The sequence below is a fragment of the Oncorhynchus masou genome, chromosome 1 (genome assembly GCF_036934945.1).
Source record: "Oncorhynchus masou masou isolate Uvic2021 chromosome 1, UVic_Omas_1.1, whole genome shotgun sequence".
Taxonomy (NCBI): domain Eukaryota; kingdom Metazoa; phylum Chordata; class Actinopteri; order Salmoniformes; family Salmonidae; genus Oncorhynchus; species Oncorhynchus masou.
Genome location: NC_088212.1, coordinates 12,938,219 through 12,951,440, shown reverse-complemented (window position 1 = coordinate 12,951,440; position 13,222 = coordinate 12,938,219). Strand labels below are relative to the sequence as shown.

Sequence of the window (13,222 nt, the reverse complement as noted above, 5' to 3'; positions counted from 1 at the left end):
GTACTTTGACCATCCAGATCAGTTTGCACATGAGATGTCTTTTTAGAAAGGCTATCTGCAAGATTAGAACCTGTGACCTTCAGATCTCTAAATGCCTAGTCAACTGTGCCACTTTCTTCACAGATATAAAGCTGTTCAGTCAAATCACCCAACAATTATAAAATGTAAGGTTGGAAAACAAACAGTGCATTGTGATTTGAACTGACAAACGTGGGTTGCGACCAAGTTAACACCCTTCAACCTACCTCCATACGAGCCTTGTCTTTATTTGACTCACCTATAAACTCCACCCCCTGACCTGTCACTAAGCGGTTGAGACTGAAGTTGTGGCAAGTGGATCTGCAACAGCCGAACACTGTTATAGATTTCCAACAGCAAAGCTCAGATCAACATAAGCTATTAATGAAAGTTTATTTGTCCCAAGTAAACATCTCAACCTCCAATATCACACGAACTGAAATCGTGTGTGTAGGCTACATGATACAATCAATTGGTAACCCTCATATCACAATTTGTCAATATCCATCTCGTCTTGCAGCAAAGTTGTTTCCTGTTTCGGTCACTTTTGCTCATGTTTGTCAAAAACAATTCACCTCATTGGTTGACAAGAGGTGATGAAGTTGAAGAGCAACTTCATGACCTTTAATCACATGGTTTGTGTAAAGTACATGTAGGCGCAAGTCGGACAATTAGATATTTCTTATCCCCATAATGCAACATACTTTGAAAGGCAGTGACTAACGTGATCTGCTCGAACGTGCCCAGTGAGTCTTAACTGTCTATACCGGTCTCAGTATGGATGGGATCAGTACACATTTTAGCACCAGGTATCAAAGAGGCTCAAGAAAGAAATGTTTCACAGGTCCCTTAGCGACACCCTTTAATTACCCAGTTCTATTTTAACCCCTAGCACCCTCTGTTCAGACTAAACACGTGAAAGCATTTTATAGGGCTTTGTGGTGGAGCCATACCATTCTGTGTATACTTAATCATTTCGGGGAACACTTGTTGACTCAGTGATATTTGTAGATAAACATGAAACCACGAGGGAGGTGTGGCGCTTTTTCAGTCACAAATGTGTTGCAGGTAGATGTGTTTTGGTTAGCTTTATTTTCCAAAAGTCAAATATACAGTTTATATAAATTTAGAATGCTTATAGCTGAGGGAAATGTAACAATTGATCAAAGATCGACAAAGCGTTGGGGTGGTTTACTTAGTGATGGAATGTTACAGTGCTAATACATAAATAGAATCAACAGTATTGAGAAGACATGCATTCATCAGTTGAACTCAAAATGTACAATGTCAGCCAAGGCGTCGCTGAGGGGCCAAAATAAAATGCTTGCAAGCAAATGTTCTAATACCTGAGCACAGGAGGTTGGAGGCACTTTTTTAATTGGTGAGGATTGGCAGGCGGCAATGGCATCAAACATGGTTTCTATGCGTTTGATGCCAATCCATTTGCACTGTTTCCTTGGGAGTATAAAACAAACATATGTGCAGACAGTTGAAGAGTGAGCTACCCATGTCTGCAGTGATGGAATGCACTCAACGCTTGCCATGACACTGACGTGAGTAGGGGTGATCTTTATTGCTGGATGCCAAGTATGAATTGTTTGTTTCTCCAATGTACAGGTTAAGCCACAATATAAAGCATTGTTCAATAAGCCAAATCATGGGAAATGTTATTGCACTAATTTCTAACGTCAGGCCCGGAGGTTCAAAGCAACAGCAGCTTTCAGGCAAAGCAGTCTCTACAGGTCAGAGAGGGACTGATACCGTAGATTTCCTTTTGCAGAGCAGATGTTTGGGTTCAGTTTAAATTGAAGTGCAGGAGACCAACCGTACTTTACAATTGTCTATCCCCCCCCACCACCTAAACTCTTAATGTCAGTTTCAATACTGGAAGATACCCTTGATACATTTGTAGCTCAATTATGCAATGAAAATAAAATATCCTGATCATGTCTAAGGAGATCAACCTGCCTTTGTGCATTTCTTAAACAGGAAACCCTATGATTACCATAAATACTGCATGACATCGAGGTTGAGTCGCTGACTAAAGTGTCACTGCTAAGTTAGTGTTAAGCAAGGGGAAAGACGTACATACAGAAAAGTGAAGGGTGTGTTAGAATTTTCAGAAAGTGTTTAATAAACAAATTATACCAGAATGGTTGCGTACACAGTGTTAAGGCACCACATGGGTTCTTAGTGAGGGCGGCTTTCTAGGGCTTGATGATTAAGAAGCCATAGACAAACATTCAAATGTAGCATCTGCAAACAAAAATGCCTTCAGAAAGGACCAGGATGAGTTATCCGTTACTTCCTGGTAGGGATGGAGAGCACAGGTAAGAACCTTTGTTTCATGCTGATAGGAAATTAACACGCTAATCTTTGGCCCTGTACACATTCAGATTTTTACAACTGATGTACAATAGTGATATTTTTTACAAGGGTTATGTAAATGTTATTGGGTAGACAAACTGTCGTATCATGTGTTGAGAACCATAGACTAGGTTGGGTTTCATGTCTCCTCCCAAACCCTTTATTCAGTCATCTCTTGAGGTTCAGCACCAACACACCCCAACTATGAGCCTCTTAGGGTTGTGGAGATCATGAGATTGTCAGCTGGTGATTGTCAAGCCAATAACTGCTGGTCTCTACGGTAATTGACTGTTACACCATCACATTAAATCCATTATCTATTTTAGTTCTAAAGAAACATGATATGAAGAATGTCTTTCAGAACAGAATAGCATACTGAGTTGTCCTTATGTTAGACCCTGATATGGCTGTGGGCTACACTAGTTCATTTAGCAGACAAGATATGCTTGGAATTTCGTGGCATTTATTTTATAGAATGGAGAAAATATCCTTGAGGGAGTGCGCACATGCGGCTAGTCTATGAGTGGTTAACATATAGGTAGTTTTTTTAATGCAACTTTAGTAGGGACATGTTCTGATTTTTAATAGTCGCATGAAAGGCATTAGCTCTGTTTCTGGTGCAGGCTGCACACTTCAGTCTCTCAATCACAATTTGACAAGCACTTGATAATCTCACCCTTCAGCCTATTCTCAATTTAATATGGCCCACAAAACCCATGTAGCCTGCACTCTAGCATATGGAGGTCGCGTGCAGTTACCTTTTTAATAGGGGAAGCTAAGATTCTCCCAAAGTAAATGTAATTAAAATTGCCAAAATTATATAGCCTAATTTGCTGAAACATAAATAATTAATAAATAAAATGTTTTAAATCGCATTGCCTATGTTTGGAAGGAAAGGCAGTTCACAATTTGGGCAGATATTTGTTGAGTTGCGAATGTCTGAAAATTAGAGGCCAAGCCAGGCATATAGCAATATTTCAAAATACAATTGCGGGAAAACAGTTTGGAAAGTAAATGATTAATGTTGTAAGAAGACAGTGAAATGACTAATTGTTAGTTATCACCCCTTCTCGTAGGCCTATTATATGGTCACTGTCAGCTGAGTAGGCTACTCATTTTAATTTGTCCTATTAAAAAAAGATGCTAATGTCTCCCGCCATATGAAGTGTAGTAGAATTGCATTTATAAAAAGGCCACATTTTTCACATGCAAAGACGAAACGTATCCCATATAGCCTTGGCCTGCTATACGTGCTCAGTAATGGACTGAACGGTCTTTTTTGTTTTACCAACAGTGATTCAGTTATATTATTTGCCTAAACTATCTACTCATCACATTACAAATAGTAATCCATCTTACATTAAGTCTGCAAATGCGATTAGACATGTAATGCTTTATTATAAAAAGGTGCATTTTTATGGTAAATTATGAGAACATCTCACATTGTTTGGGATTCTGTGTGCTCAAATATTGATGACTTTGTCAATGTTACTTTTGATGTACACTACCGTTCAAAAGTTTGGGGTCACTCATGTGTTTTTAAAGAAAAGCACTTTTGTCCATTAAAGTAACATCAAATTGATCAGAAATACAGTGTAGACATGGTTTATGTTGTAAATGACTACTGTAGCTGGAAACGGCTGATTTTGTTATGGCATATCTACATACAGAGGCCCATTATAAGCAACCATCACTCCTGTGTTGTTAGCTAATCATGAAGATCTCGTACAATGCTGTGTACTACTTCCTTCACAGAATAGCGCAAACTGGCTTTAACCAGATTGGAGTGGGAGGCCCTGGTGCACAACTGAGCAAGAGGACAAGTACATTAGTGTCAAGTTCGAGAAAGACAGCTTCATTAAATAGTACCAACAAAACACCTACGTCAACAGTGAAGAGGCGACTCTGGGATGCTGGCCTTCTAGGCAGAGTTGCAAATAAAAAGAGAAGATGGGCAAAAGAACAGACACTGGACAGAGGAACTCTGCCTAGAAGGCCAGCATCCCGGGGTCGCCTCTTTGCGAGTATTATTTAATGAAGCTGTCAAAATGTACTTGTCCTCTTGCTCAGTTGTGCACCAGGGTCTCACTCCTTTCTATTCTGGTTAGAGCCAGTTTGCAATGTTCTGTGAAGGGAGTAGTTCATTGTTGTACGAGATCTTCAGTTTCTTGGCAATTTCTCGCATGGAAATGCCTTCATTTCTCAGAAGAAAGTTCTTTGTTTCTGGCCATTTTGAGCCTGTAATCTAACCCACAAATGCTGATGCTCCAGATACTGAACTAGTCTAAAGGCCCGTTTTATTGCTGCTTTAATCAGGACAACAGTTTTCAGCTGTGCTAACAATTGCAAAAAGGTTTTCTAATAATCAATTAGCCTTTTAAAATTATAAACTTGGATTAGCTAACGTGCCATTGGAACACAGGAGTGCTTGTTGCTGATAATGGGCCTCTGTAGATATTCCAGATCAATTTATTTTAAAACGGACAAAAAAGTGCTTTTCTTTCAAAAACAAGGACGTCTAAGTGACCCCAAACTTTTGAACGGTAGTGTATGTCAGTTGGTCTCCGTAATAATGTGCTTTAGTTACAAATCTTATCATGGGCTAGGCTACATGACATGTGTGACTATGATTAGAAAAAGTTGCAAAAAAACAAAACATGCTCTGTTTCTTACCTTATTGCACACCCTGGGCATCATTCATGAGTGATAGCCAAATATTGTCACCCATCAGACTAATCTTGTCTTTACCTATACTTAATGATGGACCATTATCTTGCACCTGTCGGAAGAGGGGGGGGAAAAATATGTAATCTACGCACTTAAAATAGCGAATGGAGGTTGCTTTTCCCGTGGTTCATTTTCATTACAGCCAGTTAGGCTATACTCATGTTGTGAAGAGAAGCAATGTGCTTAATATTAGGAAAGTTGAGAAATATAGTGTGCCTCTGTTTATTAGAGGCCATCAAGACGCTTTTCTCACGCAATTGCATAGCCTATAAAAATGTTGTGCAACATGAGCTCATGAAGTGTTTGATTTGAATTGATGTTGGTGATTAGAGGGACAATAGTGCTGAGCGACTGGCACGTTTGGTAGGCTACTAACCATCAGAGCACAGTTTGAGAAGGCACATGGAATTTGACTGTGGTCATGACGTCACCGTAACAGCCCTAAGCTCATCACAGTTAAGTTTTTTTAAATTATTTATTTTTCAACACCTTCATATTCCTACAAAAATAGTCTGCGTACTAAAATACACAGTGTTTAAAAGTATACAATGTGTGCATTTGAGATACACTAATACACAGGGTATCAAAGAACATTAGAATTCACTTAAATGGAGTGTATGTGTGGAGGGAGTGAACAGACCCCTATAGAAGGGAGGGACTGAAGGAAGACCTTCCATACCAGCGCCACTCACTCCCATGTAGCAACGTCCCTTAGAAGGACCACGACAGCCGCTTCAGAAAATGACAATCATAACAAGATTAGGCACTTTCCTAAGAAATACATTCACAATGGACACTCGGGTCGGACCTCTGACACCCAGCCCACGAGACAGACCTCCACTGTGGCATACACGTTCACTCATGAGTCTGTCCTTCGCTCATTTGGAGTCTCCGAGCCACCACTGGGTCGGCTGTGACCGGGAGTCCACCAATTAGAGGAACATGTACTGGTTGTCGATGGCCCGCTTGCGGCCTCTGTCTGGCTCCAGTTCGTAGTCGGAGTCCCGTTGAGTGAGGAGGTGGGGGTTGGGGTGACGCAGAATAGGTCTGCGGCCCACAGACTCGCTCCGACGCAGGGGACCCGAGGTGGAAAGGTCTGGGAAGGGCGCAGGGCGTAGGAGAGGGAGCCTGGGCTGGGGAAGGGGGTCTGGAGAGGGGAGCAGGCTGGGGCTGCAGTGGGCTAGGCTGGGTTCGGAGCTCCAGCGGTGCAGGGAGAAAGGAACCAGGACAGCGGATGAACTCTGACCTGAAGACAGAGGGATCACAGAGACATTCCAGTATTTATGCTGACAGAAACAGACTGACTTGGAATATCCTTTTTGTGCTGAGTCCCATAATTGTAGCTGTATTAATAGCGTCTATTTAAAATACGTTTGTGCAGAATGTTAATATCTTTATGTAAAGTGTTAACAGGACATTAAGTTTACATGACGACACCACAATTGTAGGCCTGATGACAACAATAAGACAGCCTATAGGGAGGAGTTAAGTGAAATGGCAGTGTGGTGCCAGGACAACAACTTCTCCCTCAACGTCAGCAAAACAAATGAGTTGATTGTTGTCTTCAGACAGCAGGAGGGAACATGGCCCCGAGGACTTGACATGGACAAAAAAAACACCACTCCTGTCAAGAGGGCACAACAGCATCTCTACTTCCTAAGGCGGCTGAAGCAATTTGGGCATTCCACCGCAGGTCCTCTCCAAATACTACCGCTGCACCATCCATGTTAGTATCGGAGCCTCATGCTCTGATACTAACAGGCTAATCGGGTTGATGCACTATACGGTTGATGTCGGAAGTTTACATACACTTAGGTGGTAGTCTTTAAAGCTCGTTTTTCAACCACTCTACAAATTTCTTGTTAAACTATAGTTTCGGCAAGTCAGTTAGGACATCTACTTTGTCCATGACGCAATAAATTTTTCCAACAATTGTTTACAGACAGATTATTTCACTGTATCACAATTCCAATGGGTCAAAAGTTTACATATACTAAATTGACTGTGCCTTTAAACAGCTTGGAAAATTCCAGAAAAGGATGTCATGGCTTTAGAAGCTTCCGATTGGCTAATTGACATAATTTGAGTCAATTGGAGGTATACCTGTGAATATATTTCAAGGCCTACCTTCAAACTCAGTGCCTCTACTTGACATCATGGGAAAATCAAAAGAAATCAGGCAAGACCTCAGAAAAAAAATTGTAGACCTCCACAAGTCTGGTTCATTCTTGGGAGCAATTTCCAAACGCCTGAAGGTACCACGTTCATCTGTACAAACAATAGTACGCAAGTATGACCACGCTGTACTCAGACCCTTTGCAATGAGACTTGAAATTGATCTCCGGTGGATCCTTTTTCCATCGATCATCCTTGATGTTTCTACAACTTGATTGGAGTCCACCTGTGGTAAATTCAATTGATTGGACATGAGGCACACACCTGTCTATATAAGGTCCCACAGTTGGCTGGCTGCATTTCATAACAAAAAGCAATCCATGAGGTCGAAGGATTTGTCCGTTGAGATCCGAGACAGGATCGTGTCGAGGCACAGATCTGGGGAAGGGTACAAAAACATTTCTGCAGCATTGAAGGTTCCCAAGAACATTGCCCCCATCATTCTTAAATGGAAGACGTTTGGAACTACCAAGACTCTTGCTCGAGCTGGTCGCCCGGCCAAACTGAGCAATCAGAGGAGAAGGGCCATGGTCAGGGAGGTGACCAAGAACCCGATGGTCACTCTGACAGAGCTCCAGAGTTCCTCTGTGGAGATGGAAGAACCTTCCAGATGGACAACCATGTCTGCAGCACTCCACCAATCAGGCCTTTACGTAGTGGCCAGACGGAAGCCACTTCTCAGTAAAAAGGCAAATAACAGCCCGCTTGGAGTTTTCCCAAAAGGCACCTAAAGGACTGAGAAACAAGATTCTCTGGTCTGATGAAACCAAGATTGAACACTTTGGTCTGAATGCTGAGCAGAGGAAACCTGGCACCATCCCTACAGTGAAGCATGATGGTGGCAGCATCATGCTGTGAGGATAGTTTTCAGTCTGGGGAAGACCCTTGATGAAAACCTGCTCCAGAGCTCAGACTGGGGCGAAGGTTCACCTTCCAACAGGACAACGACCCTAAGCACACAGTCAAGACAATGTAGGGGTGGCTTCAGAACAAATCTCTGAATGTCCTTGAGTGGCCCAGCCAGAGCCCAGACTTGAACCTGATCGAAATCTGGAGAGACCTGAAAATAGCTGTGCAGTGATGCTCCCCATCCAAACTGACAGAGCAGAATGGGAGAAATTCCCTAAATACAGGTGTGCCAAACTTTATTTTATTTCACCTTGATTAACTTGTAGGGTCACACCCAAAGAAGACTTGAGGCTGTAATCGCTGCCAAAGGTGCTTCAACAAAGTAGTGAGTCTGAATACTTAACATTTCAGTTGTGTATTTTTAAGAAATTTGTTTAAAAACATCTAAAAACCTGTTTCTGTCATTATGGGTTACTGTGTGTAGATTGCTGAAAAAAATGTAATCCATTTTAAAATTAGGCTGTAATGTCAATGTGTCAAAAAAAATCAAGGGGTCTGAATACTTTCCGAATGCAGTGTGTGTACACACACACACACACACAGTGGGGCAAAAAAGTATTTAGTCTGCCACCAATTGTGCAGAAAATCTCACTGTAGGATTTTTAATGAATTTATTTGCAAATTATGGTGGAAAATAAGTATTTGGTCACCTACAAACAAGCAAGATTTCTGGCTCTCACAGACCTGTAACTTCTTCTTTCAGAGGCTCCTCTGTCCTCCACTCGTTACCTGCATTAATGGCACCTGTGAACTTGTTATCAGTATAAAATACATCTGTCCACAACCTCAAACAGTCACACTCCAAACTCCACTATGGCCAAGACCAAAGGGCTGTCAAAGGACACCAGAAACAAAATTGTAGACCTGCACCAGGCTGGGAAGACTGAATCTGCAATAGGTAAGCAGCTTGGTTTGAAGAAATCAACTGTGGGAGCAATTATTAGGAAATGGAAGACATACAAGACCACTGATAATCTCCCTCGATCTGGGGCTCCACGCAAGATCTCACCCCGTGGGGTCAAAATGATCACAAAAATCCGAGAACTACACGGGGGGAACTAGTGAATGACTTGCAGAGAGCTGGGACCAAAGTAACAAAACTTACCATCAGTAACACACTACGCTGCCAGGGACTCAAATCCTGCAGTGCCAGACGTGTCCCCCTGCTTAAGCCAGTACATGTCCAGGCCCGTCTGAAGTAAGCTAGAGAGCATTTGGATGATCCAGAAGAAGATTGGGAGAATGTCATATGGTCAGATGAAACCAAAATATAACTTTTTGGAGAACAAAGAATGCTGAGTTGCATCCAAAGAACACCATACCTACTGTGAATCATGGGGGTGGAAACATCATGCATTGGGGCCGTTTTTCTGCAAAGGGACCAGGACGACTGATCCGTGTAAAGGAAAGAATGAATGGGGCAATGTATTGTGAGATTGAGTGAAAACCTCCTTCCACCAGCAAGGGCATTGAAGATAAAACGTGGCTGGGTCTTTCAGCATGACAATGATCCCAAACACACCGCCCAGGCAACGAAGGAGTGGCTTCGTAAGAAGCATTTCAAGGTCCTGGAGTGGCCAAGCCAGTCTCCAGATCTCAACCCCATAGAAAATCTTTGGAGGGAGTTGAATGTCCGTGCTGCCCATCAACAGCCCCAAACCTCACTGCTCTAGAGGAGATTTGCATGGAGGAATGGGCGAAAATACCAGCAACATGACCTCTCATTGCCAACAAAGAGTATATAACAAAGTATTGATATAAACTTTTGTTATTGACCAAATACTTAATTTCCAGCATTATTTGCAAATAAATCAATTTAAAATCCTACAATGTGATTTTCTGGATTTTTTTTCTCATTTTGTCTGTCATAGTTGAAGTGTACCTATGATGAAAATTACAGGCCCCATCTTTTTAAAAGGGAGAACTTGCACAATTGGTGGCTGACAAAATACTTTTTTGCCCCACTGTATGTATGTATGTATGTATGTATGTGTGTGTGTGTGTGTGTGTGTGTGTGTGTGTGTGTGTGTGTGTGTGTGTGTGTGTGTGTGTGTGTGTGTGTATGTGTGTGTATGTGTGTGTGTGTGTGCACCGTAATTTCCAGACTATAAGCCGCTACTTTATTCCCACGCTTTGAACCTCGCGGTTTATACAATGACGCGGCTAATTTATGGATTTTTCCCGCTTTCACAAGATTCATGCCGCCAAAAAACTGAGCACCGTCACATAATGTGACGTAAATCGAGCGCGCTCAAACTTCCCATCATTCTGATTACGGTAGTCATTTTGTCACCCTCATGGCAAAGACACGGAGAAATGGATATGATGCAGCTTTCAAGTTGAAGGCGATCGATCTGGCTGTTGGAAAAGGGAATAGAGCTGCTGCATTGGAGCTTGGCCTTAATGAGTCGATTATAAGACTTTGTAAACAGCAGCGTGAGGAACTGACTCAGTGCAAAAAGACAAAAAAAGGTTTCAGAGGGAAGAAAAGCAGATGGCCCAAAGTATTTGCAGCCACTCGACATCAGTGTAAATCGTGCATTTAAGGTGGCGTTCCGTGTTCAGTTGGAGGCTTGAATGACAAGTGGGGAGAAATCCTTCACTAAAACGGGCCGCATGCGAAGAGCAACTTATGGTCAAGTCTGCCAATGGGTCCTGACAGCGTGGAACATTGTCAAAAAATCCACTATCATCAACGGGTTTCTAAAGGCTGGACTGCTGTGTGTTGAAGGGGCAGCATGAGCTCAGCGGGGAATTTGCCTCCGGATGAAAGTGACGAGAGCGACTAAAAACGATCAAACATCGGATGAAGCAATTCTGAGGGTATTCAACTCCGACACCGAAGGAGGTGGTTTCAGTGCACAAGAGGAGGAAGATGGTGACCAATGACTTTCTTGGTAGGCTACTGTTTTAATTTTTGTTACAAGCCGTGTTTCGTTAAAGCCTATTTATTTTTGTTACAAGCCGTGTTTCGTTAAAGCCTATTTATTTTTGTTACAAGCCATGTTTCGTTTAAAGGCTGTGTAAAGTTCATTTGTTTCAATGTACCGGTAGGCACCTGCGGCTTATAGACATGTGCGGCTTATTTATGTACAAAATACATATTTTTTAATAATTCAGTGGGTGCGGTTTATATTCAGGTGCGCTTAATAGTCCAGCAATTACGGTATATATATACTCACGTACGTGTACGTGCGTGCGTGTACGTGCGTGTGTGTGTGTGTACGTGTGTGTGTACGTGTGTGTGTGTGTGTGTGTGTGTGTGTACGTGTGTGTGTGTACGTGTGTGTGTGTGTGTGTGTACGTGTGTGTGTGTGTGTGTGTGTGTGTGTGTGTGTACGTGTGTGTGTACGTACGTGTGTGTGTGTGTGTGTACGTGCGTGTGTGTGTGTGTACGTGTGTGTGTGTGTACGTGCGTGTGTGTGTGTGTGTGTACGTGTGTGTGTGTGTGTGTGTACGTGTGTGTGTGTGTGTACGTACGTGTGTGTACGTACGTGTGTGTGTACGTACGTGTGTGTGTGTGTGTACGTACGTGTGTGTGTGCGTGTACGTGCGTGTGTGTGTGCGTGTGCGTACGTGCGTGGTGGAGGTTCGTAACCTAGACTTGCCTTGTGCGGTAGAATTGGCCACCACAAAGCTGGTGAGGGTGACGTCGCAGGCGGCGACACACTCCAGGGGTATGGGGTAGAGGCGGAAGTGACTGAGCATGTCCATGACGGAGGGGAAGCGCAGATGCTGCACCCTACACTGACCACACTCTGTCAGAGACAGACGCAGGTGCTGCAGAGGGAGAGAGAGAATGTCTTCTTTCAATTTTACAAGGATCACTACATTGGACCAAGATGATGGTGCTTCTATTCAGACATCTTTATAGAGGAGATTATATCTAAAACTAATAAGGTAATTCTTCTAGAACCTGTGTGTGTGTGTGTCTGCATCACCTTGGCCTTGCCCTGGTAGTTGAAGGTGAGGACATAGTCTCCGCGGCGGGTCTCACTCTGCCTCACCAGGAAGACTCCGTGTCCCTCCAGGCCCGAGTTCTGGACCAGGTGGGCCGCCTTGACCCGCGAGATGGGGCCATGGAACCATGGGTACAAACACAGGAAGTGGTCAGTCTTATGGTACACCTGCTCCGAGAGGGCAAAGGTCGCAGAGCCTAGTGGGGGGGGCACGACAAGCAAGGCGTAAGAATAGAATGTAATAACATTTAGCAAACATTTTGATCCACAATTAGCTGATTACCGCTATGTTCATTTACATACATGCAGCCCATGCAGGAATCACACCCACAACACCTCAAACTGGTACAAGCACCATGCTCTGATTCTGAACGGCAGACAATCGGAACTACTACTGCATCATTTTAAACATCAAGTTACAATAGAATCCTGAGATATTCACACACTTCCTTGTTGTGAAACGACACGCATGGGAAAGAAGGTCCGCCCCTTCCTGTCCCTGACACCCACCCTGACTCCCTGACTCGGAGCTCCCTCTCCGGTTGGCCGTCGCAGCATTATCCATAGGGTAGGTTAGGCATTCCAAATCCCCGCTTCCAGACCTGTGGACAAACAATGCCTTTAGTTAGCAGCAGTCAATCCACAGTGGGATGAAACGTTAGCCTCCTGGGAATGACACTGCCACCGACTGACTTCATTAGTCAACTCCAGCCTCTGTGTGACTGCTCTTTTAACAATTAGGCATTATTCACAAGGAAGTCAAATAAAACAAATCGAAAATGATTTAGATCACACTAGTATAATATTACAATACACAAATGTATTATTATTTGAATTGTGTGAACCACAGAGGGGAGCTTTGGAGGGGTGTTCACACTAGGGGAGAAAGTAAGAGAACGAAAGGAAGAGGGAGGGCTGGGGGCCATCGAGTCTACAGGAAGCAGCAGGATGGCACACAAAAGCGTCGGGGCTCGGTCAGGAAGCGTCTTGTTAAGTCTTGAGAACGCCACGTTATTGTACATGAATCCCGCACCCCAAGCAACACCACACACTCAACACACACACGT

General features: G+C 43.2%; 1 protein-coding gene across 2 annotated transcripts in view; it reads right to left on the bottom strand.

The window, feature by feature from the left end:
* Positions 1-1,091: 1,091 nt before the first annotated feature.
* Positions 1,092-13,222, bottom strand: part of LOC135517763 (SH2B adapter protein 3-like) — a 59,975-nt gene continuing 47,844 nt past the window's right edge. For both annotated transcript variants that reach the window (XM_064942391.1, XM_064942479.1), the window contains exons 5-8: positions 12,666-12,757; positions 12,138-12,352; positions 11,805-11,976; positions 1,092-6,358 (exon numbers count right to left, since the gene is read on the bottom strand). In XM_064942391.1, coding sequence (XP_064798463.1) covers positions 6,045-6,358; positions 11,805-11,976; positions 12,138-12,352; positions 12,666-12,757 — 793 coding nt within the window. In that variant the 3' untranslated portion in view covers positions 1,092-6,044. The remainder of the gene's footprint in view (positions 6,359-11,804; positions 11,977-12,137; positions 12,353-12,665; positions 12,758-13,222) is intronic.